Raw genomic sequence first — 21,283 nt, forward strand, 5'->3', positions numbered from 1 at the left:
AAATTTAATCCAGGGGCACCCAGATTTGGGGTTCACCTGAGTCCTCCTGGCTTCCTCGGGGAATTGGAAGGGGCAGCAAAATGCTACCATCTCTGGCCTTCGTTTGCAATCCCAGGAGAGCCCCCATAAATGTTGTAGAATTTGAAGAGGTTCACTTATTTGTGTATAGAGAGGCCGGGACTCAGGAATGATTCTGAGAAGGAAAAATGGTTTATTGATGGCTGGCCAGACTCGGGAGCTTTCTGTTTCAATCCCGAGCCCTGAACAAGACTTTTGAGCTTCTTTTATACTGAGAGGAAAAGTTAAATGGTCCCTTTGTTTCAGTTCTAAATAGGCTTGAATTAGCTTATATATCTTCCACATCCTAGGTGAGCTTTTAGCATGGACTTCATACATTCTAGATAAGCTTTTAGCACATTTGGTTTGCATTTCCCCTGAATATGTAAAGACTTTGCATTGTTAAACTGTTTCCTGGGACTGGAGTCATTGCCATAGTTACCGTGGGCAGGACTGCAGCCTCTTACCTTTCCACACCCACAAGTTAGGACAGACAGCTTAGGTTAAGGTTATCTCTGAAGAGACAAAGAGCCTCCCACCCATAGCCCACATCATTTCCCCCCTTATGCCAAAGTTTAACTTGCTAAGCTTTGGCATAATTATTGTTGGAGCTATGAGGTGGGTGGCTGTTTGTTGTTTTGATTGATTACTTTACTTATCAATTTTCAGTGTAGCATCCAGGAGCCTGTTCCCAGAAGTCTATAAGTTATCACTCCTGGCAGCAGAATTCTGGGGCAGGGGCCCCCCTGCAATGTTACGCATTACCTTGAGGATTTTGAGGCAAGGGAAACTGATGCAGGTATTGCTTTAAGTAATGTGTACTGATCTCAAAATCTCATGTTTATATCCAAGATAATATAAAGAAAGATATTAAAAATATTAAAACATCAAAAGGTACTTCCAATAATATATTAAGTATCCTATCATATGTTCGGGAGTTTTAGAACATTTTCGTTTTTCATTTTTCAGAGAAAGCAGAAAAATGGCCATTGGTTTTAATATGGCCTGTACGTGTAAATGTGTTTATTCAATTTATCTAATTCTGTATTCAAATCTTCCCAGACTTCTAAAAGCCAATTAAGTGATATAGACTCTATAGGTTCTGTATATTCAGGAAGGATGTAGACTATATATGTATTCCAACTTACATCCAGATGGAATGTGGGCGGTATGTTTATTCAAGTTTATGTGGTGTCCAAACAAACTCCTAGACCCTAAGAAACTGAAACCTGATCTAACAAAGAAAGTTGTTTTGTGCCAAAAGCACAGCTTGACCCCCACTCCTAAATCCTCTGCATAAAAGAGACCTAGAAATCTAGCTCTGGGCTTGGTTTTTGGACAAGAAGTCCACAGGGCCTGGCCGGTTATAATAAAATTCCTTCTCAGAAGAGTCTCATGTCCTGGTCCTCAATACTGTGATCACTGACCCCTCTCTGCTGTCACTACAGTTTAGCCAACATGTATAAAACCTTATATTATTCTCCCAATTATGTTTTAGTACTTTTGGCCTAAAGGTGATAACAGTATATTTAAAAGAACCTCAAGAGATAGAGGTTTTAGTCCTGTCTTAGCTACGTGAGTGTGATACTGAGCCAGCCATAACTTCTGTTAGCCTGAGGTTTCCCATCTGTAAAATGGGGACTACTGATTTCTCTAAGTATAGGGTGTTTGGAAGAGCATAGAAGGGCAAGTGTAGAACTTAGAGACAGTAAATACCTGGCACCTGCTGTCTTATTTACTGTTTTTCCCTCTATTCTTTTCATTTTGAAAAATATCATGGGCCCCAGAAGCTATTTTTTAGTATAACTATCACTCTGTTGATTTTAACTGGGCATCAAATGCCATATTACTATCACCAATAATCTGAGGCTCTGATTAAAATGTAGTTTACTGTAACAACCTTCATGGACAAGGTTCTGTTTTTGTAAAACAGCTTTACTGAAGCGTAATATACTATTTATACCCCTGAGCCTAGCAGGCAAGCCCTTCCTCTGTTTCTTCATAGACTGTATACTTCAGAGGTTACAGCTTATTCCAAGAGGTCTAACTTTCCCATGCAAGTCGCCCAGTTTTTGATTAACAGCTTTCCCCACCACATTCCAACCATTTTGGCTGTTACCTGTTCCTTTGCAAATAAGGAATGGAATTTAGTGCTGAACTGGTATTGACTTAGCTCTTTCTTGTGCATCCTTTTTATTGGCTATAGGATTGACTTAAACTGGTTTCCTTTGTTCCTGCATAATCCAGGAGTGGGAGACTGAGGCAGTAGGCTGCCAGGTTACATTAATTAATTTTTTCTTCCTCCCTGCTTTATATTACCTTTATGTGAAAACTAAAATGATCCCCATCTCTTACAATCACCCCTTTTTCTTTTAAACCCTTTTAGTTTTTATATTTGTTTTTTTAACATTCTAAGAGCTATTTTGCACCTCTTCATCATAGGGATCTCCTTCTTTAAAGGGGTACAGATTATTTTGTACATATTGTATGGGCATTTGTTTGAGTAGGGCGGTTTCAATGAGTCCTGAACTAGCCTTCGGGCACATGGAATGATATAACATCTGACTATAGTAAGCGCACCAGCTGAGATAATGAGGGAAGTGAAGCTAGATAGTGCAACCCTTTTCCATTTTCTAAACCAATTTTCTAGCCATCCTTTTAGTGAATTGCTAATGCCAGAATTCTCTGCTAATTCCTCAGATAGGGCTGTTATGCCTTGTAAAGTTTTAGTGATAGTTCCATCAGGGGGCAGTGTTATTGGGAATGAATGTACAGCAACTACCTCCAGTTATAACACAGACTCCCCCTTTTTCAGCTAGCATCATATCTAAGGCCATTATATTTTCCCATGCCATTCTGCTAGTAGGATCTAATTGTCCTGCAATTCCTTTGACTGCATGCTGGTGTGATTAATAGATCTCTGTTGATTATAGTAAATGTAATTAATTCAATCTACATTTTTATTACTGGTGACCCACGAGAGCAAGAATGACTCAAATCCAGCTGCTACCTGATTTCTAGCCTTAAATTCATCTGAGACTCTTTGGGGAACTCTTATATTGTCTAGACAGATCTGCTCATCAAAAGAACCAAGTAGACTTCTCTTCTCTCTCCCTCCCTGGGATGTTATTTTCACTTGTCTTTCAAATGCCAAGGTGAATGGGATAGCCAATTGGACCAGAGCACATGGTCTGCCCCACCTCTCAGACAGTGTTGTTCAGAGAACACACTTTCCCCAGTACTACAACAGGTCTGCTGGATGTATGAACAAACTGGAAAAATTGCCAGTACTATCCTCACTCATGTTCCATACTCGAGTATACAAGATCATGGTACCAAGGTCCTGGAGTCCTTTTCCCTTGAGAGAAACAAGCAGAGTGACTTCCTAGACCAAGGCAGGAAATGAGTATGGCTTTGATGTTTCTTTTTTTTTGACAGGAGGGAAGAGAGAGGACAACGTACTACAATTTTCCCCAGGAGTAGCATTCTGGAAGAGGAGCACCATGCACTTAAACTCCCTTTCATGCTCTTCCATACCTAATGGAAAGGGTACAATATAAGAAGTAGGCCAGCCTGTTGCTCAAGCGTAACAGTTGCTTTTGTTTGACTCTGGACTGTATATTTGACCCATTCTATCCAGGCATTTGTGTCTTCAAATCCTGTCTCTAATTTTGTGATCTGCTTTAAATCCTCTACCTTAAGCATTCTGACTGTTTGGGATCATTCTGCACTGGGGAACTGGCCTTTGGTGGATTTTCCTTTGGTATCTCTGAAGGGTTAATGGGAAGGGATGTTGTTGACATCATATCTGCAGGGGGAGGAAGGACTCAAATAAGGAACCTCCCCAGAGGATCTTTACCTGTAACGCCCACCCCCCCATCCCATAGACTCTGTCAGGGGTTGCTGGTTGCTATTGCTGAATTTGCCTGGCTTTCTAATGGTTATTATTACTGGCTTACACTGGAGGTTTTTGCCGTCTGGTGGGGTATAACCTTTATAAAAGGCTTATCTTGGGAAGTGGTTGTGGCTCAACTGATAGAGCACCTGCATACCATATGGGGGGTCCAGGTTTCAACACCCAGGGCCTCCTGACTTGTGTGGTGAGCTGGCCCATGTGCAGTGCTGCCACACGCAAGGAATGCTGTACCACACAGGAGTGTCCCCTGCATAAGGGTGCCCCACACACAAGGAATGCACCCCACAAGGAGAGCCACCCCACAGACAAAAAACCATAGCCCACCCAGGAGTGATGCTACACACACGGAGAACTGACACAGCAAGATGACGCAACAAAAAAAGAGACACAGATTCCTGGTGCCATCTGATGGGAGTGCAAGTGGACACAGAAGAACACTCAGTGAATGGACACAGAGAGCAGACTATTGGGGGGGGGTGAGGGGGAAGGGGAGAGAAATAAAAAAAAAATCTGTAAAGGCTATCTTGTCCTCTAATGGTTTCAAATGAGTATGGCCTTCTCTGTTCCCAGTGGTCCTCCCCTTGTACTTGGTACTTCACCACACAAGGCTTCAATTGAAATGGAGGCAGGGAGTTGAGATAACCTCTCGGTGACTCTGGGTATAGATATTTATTTCACACACTCAGCTGCCACTGCTGTCCTAAGTCTCAACACCTTAACACTTGACAGGCATCATACTGCACAGTCTGAGACTCTAGGGCTTCAGTTATATTTACTATCAATTTAATGGTGCTTGTCATGAACTGAATCTGAAACATCATAGTCAACATAATTGTTCTCATTTTCAGAAACTTTAAATCCTTCATCTGCTAGTCTCTTGAGGCATCTAGACAAGGTAGATATAGATAATAGCCTTCATTTTAAGTGGAGGGATATTTTCCCTCAAAGTTCACTGATAGAGAATCTGACTAGTCCCTCCTACTCTCTGATACTCTCTCCCAACTATTGCTTTCTCAGAGTGATCTTTTAGGGATCTGAAGTCAGAGTTATTTCTCATGACTCAGATGGTGTTGGGTTCTTATCATCTGACTCAAGTACTGGTTCCTTTACTCAAGTGTACTGAGTCCAGCCTTTTTCTGCCATTTGGACTGCCATTTCAGTTGTCAGCAAGACTTGATAAGGTCCTTCCCAGGTAGGTTGGAGTTTGGACTCTTTCCATGACTTGATTAGGACCCAGCTGCCAGATCAGTGTTGGTGAACTGCAAATTCAAGAGGTTGAGTCTAAGCCAGCAAACCCTGATGTCTGAGTGATGACAAAGTAGAAGTCAGGGCCAGTATATAATTTTGAAGAAAGAGATCCTTTGACTCGAAGCAGGGGAGTTCTCCAAATTTCCCAGGGAAGGGCAGACCAAAGAGCATTTCATAAGGAGAAATTCCTGGGTCCCTGCTAGGGGCAGTCCAGATTCTTAACAGGGCTGTAGGTAAACATTTAACCCATGGTAATTTGGTTTTTAAGACCAACTTAGTTTTTTCTTTTTTTTAAGGCTTGGTTCATTCTTTCCACTTTCCCTGAGGATGGCAGGTGCCAAGGTGTATGGAAGTTCCATGTAACAAGTAGACCCTGCATAATATTTTGCCACACTCTGGATGTAAACTGACTACCATTGTCTGAATCTATATTTTCTACTAACCCATATCGGGGAATGATTTATTCAAGGATAATGTCTGAAGTCCCTGATGCTGTAGCTGAGGCTAGAGGGAATGCTTCTAACCACCCTGTCAGGCGATCCACAATAACCAGAACATATTTTAGTCAACCTACAGGAAGCATTTTAATATAATCAATCTGAATACTCTGGAATGGTCTGAGGCCAGACTCCCTCCCCCATGGCACTTGCTTTCTTAAAACTTTCTTATTAACTCTATGATGGGTTATGTACCATTCACTTATTTGTTTGACTATAATATAAAGGCCCACACACCTGAAATGCTTGAGGACCAGGTCACACATGACTTGTACACTCAAATGACTCCCTTGGTACAAAAATGGTTCCCTCATTATTTGTATTTTTAATATATGCCAGTTGGGAGGAGCCTGTTCCCTTGGCTATCTAAGGTCACCCCCAATTGTTCTAGTTCTTTTACTTCCTTTAAAGAGAACACAGGGATTCCAATTTCTTTGGGGATGTGAGTTAGTTCCAGAGGGGAGCAGAGGGAAGCCTCTTTGGCCTTTTTATCAGCCAATCTGTTGCCTTTTGCTTCAAAAGTGTGACATTTCTGATGCCCATTTACATGTATCATGGATATTTCTCTTGGTAAGAGCAGACTGGCTAACACTTGTTTCACCAGTTTCACATGGACTAATTCCTTCCCTTTGCTATCAAATAATCTCCTTCCCAAATTTTTCCAAAGATGTGGACCATGCCAAAGGTATATTTAGAATCTGTGTAGGTTGTACCATCTTTTTCCTTTAATAATCTGAGGGCTTGATTTAACACATAGAGCTCACATGTCTGAGCCAACCAATCACTGGGCAGTGGGCCAACTTCTTTCATCTCACAGGTTAGCCCATCAACAACAGCAGAGCCATTGGGCCTTTTTCCTTCCAGGACCCTGGAAGATCTATGAACAACTTTCTCCCCAAATGTATGGGAAGATCCCCTAGGTTGGGCTGGGCTTGGGTTTGGTACTCAATTAAATCTAATCAATCATGTTCAGGAGTTTCAACCTGGTTGGACCCTTTCCAATGGAAAGAGGCTGGGTTCAGACTATGATTAATTGTCAGTATTAAATCATTTTTTCCATTAGAATTGCTTCATATTTCAGAATTTGGGAAGTGGTTAACCACCTTCCTGCTTTTTGAGACAAAATAGTGCTAACCTGATGAAGGGTGCTAACAACTAAGACCTCTCTAAATTTCAGTTTCCTGCTTTCTTCTACTAAGACAGCAGTTGCTGCTATGGCCTGGACACACCCTGGCCATCTCCTGGAGACAGGGTACAGGATTCTGGAAAGGAAGGCTACAAGCTTCTTTTGGCCGCCCCAAATCGGAGTTAGGCTCCCAAGGCAGTCCCCTTATATACTGTAACAAACGGAAAAGTTTTTTGAGGGAGGGGAGGGCTAGAACATTGGTTTGCACTAATGCCTGTTTGAGCCTCTCTAAGGTCTTTACTTCCCCCTCTTTCCATTTTAGTCGGGCTCCTCCTCCAACAGTTTTTGTTATAACCTGTTGGTTTGGGATGCATAAGAATTTATCCATAATCCACAATATCTCACCAATTCTTAAAATCTTAATTCTTTTTGTCCAGGGTAATATAGCCTGTGCATAAATTCAAAATTGTTTCCAAGTGCACCTAGTCTCTAGAAATCCAAATAAGTAATATAGGCCCTACAGTCTATGAATTTTCAGAAAGGATGGAAGACTGAATGTGTATTCAAGGTTGCATCCAGACAGAATGTGGGGGGGTGGGGTTAATTCAAGCTCACCTGAAATGTGGAGGATATGCTAATTCAAGCTCACCTGAAATGTGGGGGGTGCTTTAATTCAAAACCTGTCTAGTACTCAAACAAACACTTAACTAACAAGGAAAGTCATTTTCTTTCAAAAGGGCACCATTTAACTCCCAACCCTTATATCTTTTCTGTATAAAAGGGAACCCAAAATTCTACTTGGGGCTTGGTTTTTATTAGGACAGGAGTCCACTGAGTCCAGCCGGTCGAAATAAATCAACTTCCTTCTCAGAGTTCTGCTGTTCTGGCCTTTGATACCACCTACACCCAACTTCTCTACAACATTTCTGGGGTCTTGTGCGGGATTATGCTGAGAAGGTCAGAGGTGGCAACAGTTGTTTGCCCCTCCCAGATATCTCCAAGGAGGCAGGAAGGGCCTGGGTGAAACCCAGCCCTGGGCACCCCTGGACACCCTATTTGAGTCCAGAAAGAGGTTGCAGTCTTCGCTGGAGCCCTCCCACACAAACCAGAGGCACCAGAGGGTTTGAGAGACCCTGAGAATGAAGCAAGGAGCTCCGCACATCTGACTGGTAAGACCCCCAGGGGCATAGTGCAGGAAAAGCCTAATTCTAACATTAGGAGGGAGCCTGATCCGCTCTCTAAAAGGGGAGGCCCCAGTACTCCTGAGAATACAGGAGGAAGCCATCTCCTCTCCAGGTCCGAGGAAAGGAAAGGGGGGTGGTTGTGTGCATGTGCTTGTGGCGACTGAGTGAAATGCAGAAAATCACTTCTGTGGGGCGAGTGAGGAGTACTGATCCGTGGTTCTGTGGCAACCTCATATGATCAAGGGCAATCTAGGGGGTCCCTACAAAGGGATCCTCTTCCGAATCAGGGGCTTATACTGATCCACTAAGGTTAAGAGGTGCCGAAAGCTCCCGCGTGGGACACGGCTGGAGACGGACGAAGCGTCAGGCTTGAGTGACTATTGTGCACCATCGGCACAGGGTGGAAATATGGGAAACACACACAGTAGAATGCTGTTAGATTGTATGCTGAAAAACTTCCCCCATGCATTCCGTGAAGATGTGTACAACATTAGGTTCCAGCCAGGAAAGCTTAGGATGCTTTGTGAATTAGAATGGTCAATGTTCAGCATGAGTGGCATGGGAAGGATCCCTATCTGAAAAACCTGGCCACTGCTCTCATTTCTCAACCTCTTAATTATAAGAACCTCCAGTATACACTGCCTGCTCTTGTCCTGCAGCCTCTGAGTCACCAAGAGCTGAAATATACTCGAGCTGAAAGAAAGTGGATACTCTCTAAGGGTGGGACACAAGGAGAAAATGGATGGTGGACATTGCGTGATCACAGAATAGTTGTGCCACAAATATTAGCAGCAACCGTAGTTCAAGACTACCATGAGAACACCACATTTGGGAAAAACCCATCTTAAGGAAATGTTAGAAAGATTCTTCTACATCCCAAGACTAGTCACTATCACCCATGCTGTATGCCAGCGGTGTGTGGCATGTACATAGAATAACCCTTGCCAGGGGCCCACAGGAGCCCCAGGAGTCCAGAGAATTGGCAGTATGCCTCTTGAAGATCTAGTAGTTGATTTCACTGAAATGCCATGATCCGGAAGCTATAAATATCTCCTAGTCCTTGTTTGCACGTTTTCTGGCTGGGTGGAAGCCTTTCCCACTTGAACAGAGAAAGATGAAGAAGTAGCTACGGTTCTCCTCAGGGAAATCAATCATTCCTTGCTATGGGCTACCCCTCTCAATTGGCTCTGACAATGGACCTGCCTTCGTTTCTGAAATCACTCAAAAGATTACAAAGGCACTGTATATCCAATGGAAACTGCACACCGCTTACCATCCTCAGAGCTCAGGAAAGGTAGAATGAATGAACCGTACAATAAAGACATATTGCCAAGATTTCTCAAGAAAATGGGCTAACATGGGTGCAAGTACTTCCAAGTGCTCTCCTACAAGTTCGAGCCAACCCAAGCCGAAAACTAAGCCTAATGCCTTATGAAATCCTTTTTGGGAGGCCCCCTCCCATAATCAGAAATATAGAAGGGGATCTCAGAGAAAGAGGAAACTTATCAATAGCTCAGCAGATGATCAGTTTAGGTAAAATCCTACATAACCTGCATCATTGGGTCCAAGAAAGGGTCCCCATTAGCTTAAGCAGCTCTGTACACCCGTACAAGCCAGGAGATGCAGTTTGGGTCAAGGACTGGAAAGTCAGCTCCACTAACCCCTCAATGGCGAGGACCCTATCTTGTCATTTTATCCACCCCCACTGCAGTTAAAGTAGCTGAAATCACCCCATGGATACCCCATAGCCAAGTCAAGGAAGCTGCCCCAGAGTCCTGGACCTGTATTCCAGATACCCACAGCTCAACCAAACTCATCTTGCAAAAAAACAGAACACCAAGCCCTGCTCCAGTCACACCCCAGAAGCTGAATGGTCCAGAACGGCTGAAGATGCAGGACAGAACACCAAGCCCTGCTCCAGTCACACCCTGGAAGCTGACTGGTCCACGCATGGCTGAAGATTGAGGATGGAACACCGAGCTCTGCTCCAATCACACCCTGGAAGCTGATTGGTCTATGCACAGCTGAAGAATAGGAATCCGGTTTAATTCATTACAATGCCCTTTCAGCTATTTTTCATACCTCTAGCCCTGACCCTCCCCTGGTCCCAGGTCGACACCAGAGAGTGTGAGCCATGTATTCAAAAGGTGCGTACAGGGGCCTATGTCAATACCACATTAATATAGCATAGTCATTACACCTGCAAGGGCCAGATAACCACCTGACAGTTTCAGGGAATCTCCTATAGTGTCTGTAACACATCTGGCCAAATAACCTGCTATGACCCTAGACCGCCAACAGTCTCCCATAAATGGGAAATAAGAGTGCTTGATCAAAATGGGGAGCTACTTTCCTCTACCCCAGTCATTAGCCAGAACCAACGAGTGTCCCTCCTATTTGATGCATGTCAAGTTGTAGACTCCGGGATACCATGGAACACAGATTGTGGAGAACTCAGCTGGGAGCAGATGTATTCTCATAACTATAAGTATATGTGCACTCCAGAAATGAAAAGTGCAGCCCAAGGCAGGGAGGGGCTTTTGGTGCAAATACACAGGTGCATACTAATGCCCCTGCTGGTCCTGTGTCACCTGGGCCACCTGGAACACAGACACAGCTAAACAAACAGCCATCCTCACCACGGGTATGGCCCTGGCTAACTGTCCATGTGGCCTATGTAATCCCTTAAACCTCACCATCCTTAAACCTGAATCCTGGCAGACTCAGGGAGTCCAAATGGGCCTCTGCATTGATGGTAAAGGAATAGACTCAGGAGCCTACATCTGGGTTGGGTATTGGGAACACCCACTCACAAGTAAAGCCCATTCTGTGTTCCACTCCTTTTATGAAGAAATGGAAAAGCCCTTTTCCATCCCACAAGCAGCAAGAAACCTCTTTATAAGCCTGGCTGAAGTGGTAGGGGCAGCCTTAAATGTCTGCTCATGCTACATATGTGGAGGTACTAATATGGGAGGCCAATGGCCCTGGGAAACCAGGGAATACAATTACAGCCAACCATATAATGCAACTGGCCTCCCGGCTGTCCCTTAAGATAGTATGTGGCCCTTGCAAACTTCTGTCATAGGAAAATATTGTGCTTCAAGGGCCTGCCTAAGCTCCTCTATATCTGTTGGAACCTAACATGTACAGGGGAAAAATTCCAAAATTATACCACAAATACAACAGAGCCTTGGGGAACATGGAACAAATCTGACCTCGTTCTCATAAACCATACTTTCCCTAAATTAATCACAGTATGGAACTCCACTGCAAAAGGCCCCTTTACTGCCTCAAATGGTTTGTACTGGATTTGTGGGAAGGTTGCATTCTGGGAACTATACACCTATATTGCTTTTTTCTTCTGGTAGAGGGATCCTGCCACTCAAAGGCAAATAAATCCCTACTCTCTGGATTGAAGGGACAGGCCCCAAAGGCATCCTTTAGATCTATTATATTAAACCATTTATGATGGTAGGGGATCTTTCTAACAGAGGGTGTATGGTCTTGGGACTACTGGGTGTTGAACCTGAACAATTTGATTAATGGCCCTTAGATCTTGAACTATCCTTCAACTACCATCTGATTTCTGAATGGGCAAGATAGGAGAATTGAATGGGGACATATAGGGCTCCAGGAGTCCATCCCAAAGAGGCCTTGCATGATGGGTTGAAGTCCTTGTTTCCCCTTCAGGGGAATGGGATATTGTCTTAGACAAATAACTTCCTCTTCCTTTTTCAATTCGATCTTATTAGGGGATACCTGGAACCCCTCTCTATTCCCTTCTTTCACTCATACTTCTCTGATGTCTTTTTCATCTTCTTTGGTAAGCATGGCTAAGACTACTTCTATCTGCCCATCTCTTACTTTCAAATCCAGACCCATGAATACTATTAAGTCCCTTCCCAACAAATTACTTGCCGCTTCTGAGATGTACAACAAAGGGCCTACAATTTGATTGTCCTCCCAACAAGTATTAGTAGGAGAAAGAATGGGGACCTCAAATCCTTCTCCTTTTACCCCTGAGACTGTAAGGAAACTGCTGGATAGTTTGGTCCCTTTGGGGGGATGAGCTACAGAGGATCAGACTGCCCCAGTATCCACTAACAGTGTAATTTCTGCTTGACATGGGCCCATCCTTAGATTTTCTAAAGACTATCAGTGGACTTTTGAACTGAGAATTCTCTGATTTCACCAATCATCAAAATTCATGAGGGAGATTACTGGGCTCTCTTTCTTTAAACTCAGGCATTCCCTTTTGAAGTGACCAGGCCTTGCACAGTGATAGCACCCTGCAGAGCCTTGCATTCTCCTAGCCTCCTTATCTAAATAAGTCCATTTTGCATTTTTATCTCACTTCTGCCTGTTTACTCCCTGACTCATCTGCAATCTTTTCTTAACCTTTTGTTCAGCTGTGCTCATCATAACATTTGCTTTCTGTTTCTACTTTTCCTCCTCTCTCTTTACAAAACTTTCTGAGACTCTCAATAACTCTTCCAATGACTTATCCATCCATCCTTCTATTTTCTGATTCTTCTTCTGAATATCAAGCCAAAACCACTTCATGTATAACTGACTTTTAACATTCCCTGAGCCACAGTATCATCAGAGTCCATCCCTGAATATTTCCTCACTTGTTCCCTCAATCATTGCAGTTATGGAGAGGGAGTCTTGTCCTTCTTTTAGGCTACTTTAAAGGCTTTATTCAAGTTTTGAAATTTGGGTACAGCCAACTTGACCCCTTGTATAATGAGGATTTTAAGATCTTTCATCTGTGCTCTGTCTCCCAGGTCATTATTATCCAATGAGGGTCTGTGTTTAGGACCTTCTGTTCTGCTGCCATTACCCCCTGTCTGGGCACATGCTACCTTTTCCACTCCTTCATTGTTGTAGAATTTGAGAGAGGTTCAATTATTTGCATATAGAAAGACCAGGACTCGGGAATGATTTTGAGAAGAAAAATGGTATATTGATGGCCTGCCAGACTCTGGAGCTTTCTGTTTCAAACCCAAGCCCCAAACAAGATTTTCAAGTTCCCTTTATACAGAGTGGGGAGTCAAATGGTGCTGTCATCAAAGAAAACGACTTTCTTTGTTAGTTAAGTGTTTGCCTGAGTAGTAGGTAGGTTTTTAATTAACATATTGCCCACATTTCAGGTGAGCTTGAAATTAGCATCTTGCCCACATTCAGTCTGGATGCAACTTTGAATACACATTCAGTCTTAACATCCTTTCTGAACATTCAAAGCCCATAGGGCCTAGATCACTTACCTGGATTTCTAGAGACTAGGCACCCTTGGATACAGAATTAGATGATTTTGAATTTATGCACAGGCTATATTATCTTTCCCATTAGAGGCCAAGTCCAAGTTCCCTTAAGTTTTGGCATCACCATCATCAGAGTTTCCCTGAACTGACTGATATGTATATAGTTTGCATTGCTAAATGGCCTCTGGGAATGGAGTCATGGCCATGGTCACCAAGGGCAGGGCTGCAGCCTCTTACCCTCCCATACCCACAAGTCAGGACAGACAGCCTATGTTAAGGTTATCTCTGAAGAGACAAAGAGCCTCCCACCCATAGCCTATATCATCATAGCTGCCATCTGCACCATTCCTCTTCTCCCATAAAGAGAATATTCAGTGTGGACATAAGTTTGGCCCAGTTATGTAAACTAGAACCTGGGAATTGATCTACTTGTTCAGCCGGCCCCACTGGTGCTTCCATTAGTGATTTCATCTCCTTTTTGAAATTCCTTACTGCAGTACTCATCAATGGGAAATTTACATAGCCCATCTCCCCACTGGTACTTCTTTCAGTGGATATAAAGGTTCAGTAGAGTTTTGCTCCTTTACCCTCTTCTCTTCAGGGACTCTGGGGAATGGAAAATTTTGTCTAGCTTTCTCCACTGTTGTAATTCTTTCCTAAGCTGTTGGTGGGTTGTAATGGGTGGGGCTGTTGGCTCCACTTGATTCTCAGGTTCCACAGGGTTTAGAATGGTTTCTATTGGGCTCTCCAAGTCTAAAGGCCCATGTCCCAGGAGGGGAGGGGGAACATGAGGAGGAGGGAGATTCAACAGGGTGTCCCTGGCTTTAGTTTCTGCAGCTTTTGTTTCTCCAGCCTTAGTTTCTGCAAGCTTAGTCTTGGGATCTACATTTCCAGCTTTCAAAGGATAAAGAGTGGCCCCCTTTGCCTTTAAGTAGCACATAGTCAGACTCTTCTATGGAGAAGGGTGTTTTCCCATTAACATATAGTACAAGGTCAGCACAAAGCCAATCATCATATGCCCTGTATTTTGACCAGAATACGTCAGGCAGTAAAATACTTTCTTTGGTCCAGATACAAAGCAGTGTTTAATCATTTCCTTCTTGTTTTTTTTTTTCCCTGGTCCAATCACTATCGGTCCAATGCCTTCACATCCTCCCTAATGTATTATGCGGAGGAATATCTCCAGGGGATCCTACAGATATCCTCTTCCCCTTTTTCCCAGTTGACTGCCTCTATTTCCCATTCTGAATCTTGTCTGGGTCTCTTTCTCTCAAATCTTTAACTTCATCCATCTCTGGCCCTTTCACTCGTGGGAGAAGGGAAGTGCAAATTGGAACATCGCACTCATTTTGTGCAGTATGTCACATATCTCCTGCATGCACAATCAACCTCAGACTCATCAGAATTCCCAGCCACCAAGGTAATACTTAATAGCCCTTGTTCTTTACCTTGGCCCATGCATGGAGCTACCTGGTCAACGAGAGGCAGATTTTCCCTTCCCTTTTTCCCTTCCACAATCAGCAGATCTAAGCATCTGTTCTCCAGTCCCTTGGCTGCCAGAAGTGAGGCCCCCACTGGTGGGGTCTAAGACCACTTAATCAGTCGAGCACGCCTCCCTGTTGTCTACCCTGGAGGTCCACTCTCTGAAGCTTCAGAATCCTGGACAAGCCCTCCAAGTTGTAAGACAGAAATCTTCTGGAAGAAAATAAAGCTCAACCAGTTGTGGAAAAAAAAAGAATTTGTTCTCAATCTTGCAAGAAAGGGTGTACAACCAGAAAATGTGGCTGGTGCTCTGAATAAAGAAAAATGACATAGTTTATACCCTTGTACCTTCCTCTGTTTCTTCATAGATTGGATACTTCAGAGGCTATAGCCTATCCCAACAGGTCCAACTTTCCTGTGCAAATCTCCCAGTTTTTTGATTAACAGCTTCCCCCATCATATTCCAACCATTTTGGCTTCTATCTGCTCCTTTTGCCAAATAAGGAATGGCATTTAGTGCTGAATTGGTATTGACTTAACTCTTTCTTGTTCATCCTTTTTACCAGCTATAGGATTGGCTTAAACTGATTTCCTTTGTTCCTGTTTAATACAGGAGTGGGAGACTGAGGCAGTGGTCTGCCTGGTTACACTAATATTTACTTCCTCCCTGCTTTATATTACCTTTATGTGAAAACTAAACTGATCCCTGTCTCTTACAACCTTGAGAAAGAGACTCTTCAGGAGTAATGTAAGACCACTTATAGGATAATGTAGCTCTGCCCAGGAGAGTCATGTGCTACAGACTTCCTCCATTGCTTATTCCTCACCGTGGCAATCAGGACTGAGAGCTGAGAGGGTGATGCTCAAACTTGCCTAGGGTTTCTACAGGAGATTAGCAAAGGAGGTATTGTGAAGTACTAATTTTTAAGACACAATCTAAATACTAAATATCATGATGAGATCTTGAGCCTATTTATATTGCCTTCAGTTTACTAAAGTTATATATATATATATATATATATATATATATATAGCCTTTTTCATAAGATAGTTGTGAGGATTAAATGACACAAATAACAACTTAGTCCAGTGTCTGGATATCCAGTAAATAATATTCTCTTCCTCCACCTCCTCCTCCCCATCCTAAAACAAATGAAGTTAGTCCTTGAATTTTGGAAGTACTTTATAAATGAAAAGAAATTAGTTTTTCTATCAGTATCCTTGTCAGCATGATTCTGAATTGCTCCCAAGAGTACACTTTATACTGTTTGAAGTACACATGAGGTTTCATTTTTGTACAGTGTTCTTTGCTTCCCTTGGGAAAAGTTATTTCTGAAGAATGGAACTCTGGAAGATATCCACAACAAAAACACATTCAACATTTTTTGAAAATGATGATTCAAAGGAAGTCTTGAAAAGATGTCATATTTGGAAGACAGATTAAAGCCAATATAGCCTCTGAAGGGAAATGTTCTAATTATTATTTTAAAAAGTAGTTACAGAATTACATTCAAGGGCACAAGATAAAGCACTACTTTAAAACCAGAACGACTGAATAGTTAGGTGATATAGGAAAAGAAAATGGACTTAAGAATAATTCGAATTGGGACAATGCTATCCATCATGCTAAATGCTTCTGTTCCATGAATATCTTGAATCACATTGTTTCCTTTTTTTCTCTACAATGTCTGCATTGAAATCACGAAGAAGTATTCTCACAGAACTAAATAATAGTTATCATTTTGTTGGGATTCACAATTTCAATAAGATAGCCATCTGGATCTTGAATGAAAGCCAGGTCTTTCATTTTACCATCATCAGATTTCTTCACAAATTTGACTCCCAGTTCAAACCTTTTACAAGTACCATGTATATCAGGAAGGGCAATTCCAATCTGAGCCAATCCTCAATGGTCTGAATTGCCATTGTGGAAAGTCTGAATTGCATCATCTTCAGTGCCCCAGTTGTGTGTCAGTTCAAGTGTGGCTTTTCTGGAGAATACCCATGCTGCTTTTCATTTTTGTCTTTGGGGATGTCATTTTTATCCTCAAAGGCAAGAAATAGAATGAAAATTTCATAGTGGGAAAATCTAAATTTCAATTAGCATCCTTCCAAGAATTCTAGTGTAATGACTTCTTAAGATCTTTAATTCCTAGCATGGTCTGCTGCAATGGAATATCCATGGTGCTGAGGTCTGCATTGGAGCAGCAATGAGGGCAGCCCATAGGTAAGGCTGCAGGCTTCTGGCTGAGGTTCTGCCCACAGGACGCTGGAACTGAAGAGCCACTGACACCCCTCTTGATCCCTGTTGCTGCCTTTACTAGAGACCCTTGTAGTACTTTGTTGATAAGAGCAGTAAGAGCAGTCTTTCTTGCTTTCTCCCAGGTCATAGAGTGAAAGAATTCTTTATTTCAACATTAAAGTATGATATTAGCTGTAGTTTTCTTTTGGCCTTTTTACTAGTAGTAAATGTCCTTCTCTATATCTGAAAACACTCCTTTTCTGGAAGTTTATGTAATACTACTATAACCATTCTAGACTTCTCATGTTTATTGTTTACATGGTTTATATTTTTCCATCAATTTACTTTCATTTGTCTTTAAACTTAGTGCAGATCACTTAGAGAAACCCATACTTGGGTACTGCTTTCTTATTTGTTCTGACCATCTTTGCCTTTTTAAAATATTTTTTTGTATTAGAAATTTATAGGTTTATAGAAAAATCATGCAGAGTTCCAATATACCTCTAGTTACACTCATTTTTCACTATTGTTAACACTTTGTATACAATTGATGAAACAATATTACTATAATTATTAACTATAGTCCAAAGTTTATACTAGGGTACACTGTCTCTGTTGTACAGTCCCATGTTTATTTTCTTTAAATTTTATTCTAGTAGCACATATGCGATGTAAAATTTCCCTTTTTAACCACATTCAAGTATATAATTCAGTGGTGTTGAATACATTCTCAATGTTGTGCTACCATCTTACCACCCATCTCTGATATCAATGAAAGTTTACCCTTTTTCTTTTGGTCAAAAAAAAATGTGCATAAACACTGATTGTTTATGTGGGATCAGAATATTTAAAAAGAGCATAATATAAATAAATTTTACTGAAATATGAAATTCCTACTAAAATTAATATGCTATATAGAATTATTAAAATTTTCTTGACATTAATTATATTTTCATTTCTGTATGGGACATGAGAGGCCTCTTTATCCTTTTCCTTGGGGATTACATGGCCCCTGATGTGAAATTAACATTTACTATCATGAATTAAGGTGTAAACACAGATGCCATAATTTCTTCTCTGCAGATCTCATCATGATGGGAAGGACCTAGGGGAGACCTATGTCTGAATTTCTAATCAAACCCCAAAGAATTTAAGCCCTAGGTAAATGCTCTATGACAAGGTGATTCTGGTGTCAGAACTGTGGGGTTTCCTCCACAGACCCTCTTGGCAACTTTATGGCTAGAAATTTGATCTACATCTCAGAGTGACTCCTGGAACATTCTGATTCTAAGATTGTTGTATAACCTTCATACCATTAAAGGGAGAAGAAGACTGTGAGTATACTCAATCAGCATGATGTCTCTAAAGCCAGTTCTTTCTCCAGGACAATGGAGGTGAAATACACAGAAGGAGTAAGCATTGAGGTCTCTTAGTGGAAAGAAAGTTAGTTAATTAAGTTTATATATCCCCCTTATACTCTTGGTGTTGTTGAAAAATGACAAAATATTGAATGCCAAGAAATTCAGAGATATGGAGCTTTGACTTTACTGCCTGCATTTTACCCTAAGTTGGCTTCATACTAAGTCTACAGCAAGACAGCTGTAGAAATACAAGTGGCATATTGAGAACCTAGCAACATTTGAGGAGGGAGAGGAGATGCATCTCTTTCTTAAAAAAAATATTTACATACAATACATATATATATGAGAGTTTATATATCATATACATGCGGCTTGATACATTTTCACAAACTTAACCACTAATATAACCAGCGCCCATACTAATTTTTTCTTTCATGCCCTCCTTCAAAACCTAGGAAAGCACATTTACTTTCCTTTCTTTGTTCTCTGTTCAACTTGTTTAGAAAGAGGAGGAGGATGTACAGAAACACTGGAGGGTGTAACTTTTAGGCTCTCCTCTTAAGGGTCTCCTCAATAGTTGGTGTCAATTGTTGACTTCCAGTTTTCTTGTAGTTAGGTATCTGGAGATACTTTAGACCATGAGGGACTCAGAATGAAGGTATAGTCTCTGTCCTAATCAAATATTCTCTTCATTGAGAGTCATGTTGGCCTAACTGAGGTCTCAAGTACAGCAGTAGAGACCTGAGTAAGAACTAGGAAGTAGAGGGCCAGATGAATGAAAGGGAGAGATGGGGGAAACATCCCTACCACCTGAGCTCATTGGCAGTTATGCTTGTACCTCCAGTCCCCATCACTCCATCTTCTATAATAGTAAAAGATGGGAGGAATTATTTTAACAAGACATCTCATGAAGACAAAAGAGTAAGTGAAATTTGGAGGGGTGTGTATGGCACTATATTCATATCCCAAGAAGTAAAGGAGGATTTGAAGTTTGCCAGTCTGACTCCCTTCTCATGAGTGAGACTATGAAGAAGAGAGCTTGTTTCTCCATTAATGTAATTTTCTTCTGATCTCACAGATTTCTGACAATGAGAATGCTGGCTAGAAATGACTCCTTAGTGACTGAATTTATTCTTGCTGGATTAACAGATCGTCCTGAACTCCAACAACCTCTCTTTTACCTGTTTCTAATGATCTACATCATCACCATGGTGGGCAACCTGGGCTTGATAACTCTAATTGGGCTGAATTCCCACCTTCACATGCCTATGTACTATTTCCTTTTCAATCTATCCTTCATTGATCTCTGTTACTCTTCTGTTTTCACCCCCAAAATGCTGATGAACTTTGTATCAAAAAAGAATGTGATCTCCTATGTGGGGTGCATGACTCAGCTGTTTTTCTTTCTCTTCTTTGTCATCTCTGAATGCTATATGTTGACCTCGATGGCATATGATCGCTATGTGGCCATCTGCAATCCGTTGCTGTATAAGGTCACCATGTCTTCTCATGTCTGTTCTGGTCTGGTACTTGCTACATATGTGATGGGATTGTCTGGAGCCACTGCCCACACAGGGTGCATGCTTAGACTGATCTTCTGCAATGCTGATATCATCAACCATTACTTGTGTGACATTCTCCCTCTTCTCCAACTCTCTTGCAGCAGCACCTATGTCAACGAGATGGTAGTTCTCATTGTGGTGGGTATTAATATCACTGTACCCAGTTTTACCATCCTAATTTCTTATATTTTCATCCTCACTAGCATTCTTCATATCAAATCCACTCAAGGAAGAACCAAAGCCTTCAGCACCTGTAGCTCTCATATCACTGCTATTTCTCTCTTTTTTGGGTCAGCAGCTTTCATGTATCTTAAGTATTCTTCTCCTGGATCTATGGAACAGGGGAAAGTTTCTTCTGTTTTCTATACTAATGTGGGGCCCATGCTCAATCCCTTGATCTACAGCTTGAGGAACAAGGATGTCAAAGTTGCCCTGTGGAAAACCCTGATGAAAATCCAGAGGAGAAACACATTCTAATTTGGAGTGGTGAAAATGTAAAGAAATGCAAGGACATCAAATTTTTATTGATGTTCTGAGGAGATTTTTCATAACCATTTTGATTGTACAGATTGTTTAATTCAGTGAGGTTTAATAGACTTGTCTTATTTTTTATTCCTAATCTTGTTACATTCTTTGCTACCTTATCACCTGTACTTATGACAAATTTACTAAATATACTATCATGTTTATAAAAGCAACATATGAACTGAGTTTTTTCTTTACTGTTTTATACCCCTATTGTCTCCTGGTTTACCCGAATCTGAATAGACATGCTGAGTGTGGTGATTTGAAGCTGTATGTACCCCAGAAAAGTGTTCTTAAAGTTAATCCATTCCTATGGGTTTGACCCATTGTAAGGAGGATCTTTTGATGAGTAGGATTTTAAGATGTGACCCACCTCATTTAGGTTGGGTCTCAATCTTCTTACAGGAGTCCTCTATAAAAGAATAAAATTCAGACAAAAGGAGAAAGCCACAGAAGCAAGAAGCTGAAAGCAACAAAACCCGGAGGAGAAGGGAGAGAGCAGTAGACACCACCATGTGCCTTACCATGTGGAGTCCAGGATCCCTGGCTTCAGTGTTTAGGAAGAAAAGTATCACCTGAGGATGCCTTGATTTGGACATTTTCTTCTCAGCTTCAGAACTGTAAGCTTGTAAGCTAGTAATTTTCTATTGTTAAAAGCCAACCCATTTTATGGTATCAGCTTTGAGCAATCAGCAATGTAGCAAACTAAAACAGTGAGTTCCATAAGTGACCTAGGATAGTTAACATTACTGTCTGCTCACCTAAACATGGAAGTGTAAAATACCATAGAAACATTCTCATTCTTGTCAATATTGTTAC

General features: G+C 41.7%; 1 protein-coding gene and 1 pseudogene across 1 annotated transcript; one reads left to right on the forward strand and one right to left on the reverse strand.

Moving 5' to 3' along the window:
• Window positions 1-16,497: 16,497 nt before the first annotated feature.
• Window positions 16,498-17,164, reverse strand: LOC101447544 (lactoylglutathione lyase pseudogene; annotated as a pseudogene).
• Window positions 17,165-19,471: 2,307 nt separating this feature from the next.
• On the forward strand, window positions 19,472-20,416 carry LOC101447969 (olfactory receptor 8B3). Its single transcript, XM_004475954.3, has one exon. It carries the CDS (start codon window positions 19,472-19,474, stop codon window positions 20,414-20,416), a length of 945 nt encoding a protein of 314 aa, XP_004476011.3.
• Window positions 20,417-21,283: the final 867 nt, after the last annotated feature.

Source organism: Dasypus novemcinctus, chromosome 27 (assembly GCF_030445035.2).
Source record: "Dasypus novemcinctus isolate mDasNov1 chromosome 27, mDasNov1.1.hap2, whole genome shotgun sequence".
Classification (NCBI taxonomy): domain Eukaryota; kingdom Metazoa; phylum Chordata; class Mammalia; order Cingulata; family Dasypodidae; genus Dasypus; species Dasypus novemcinctus.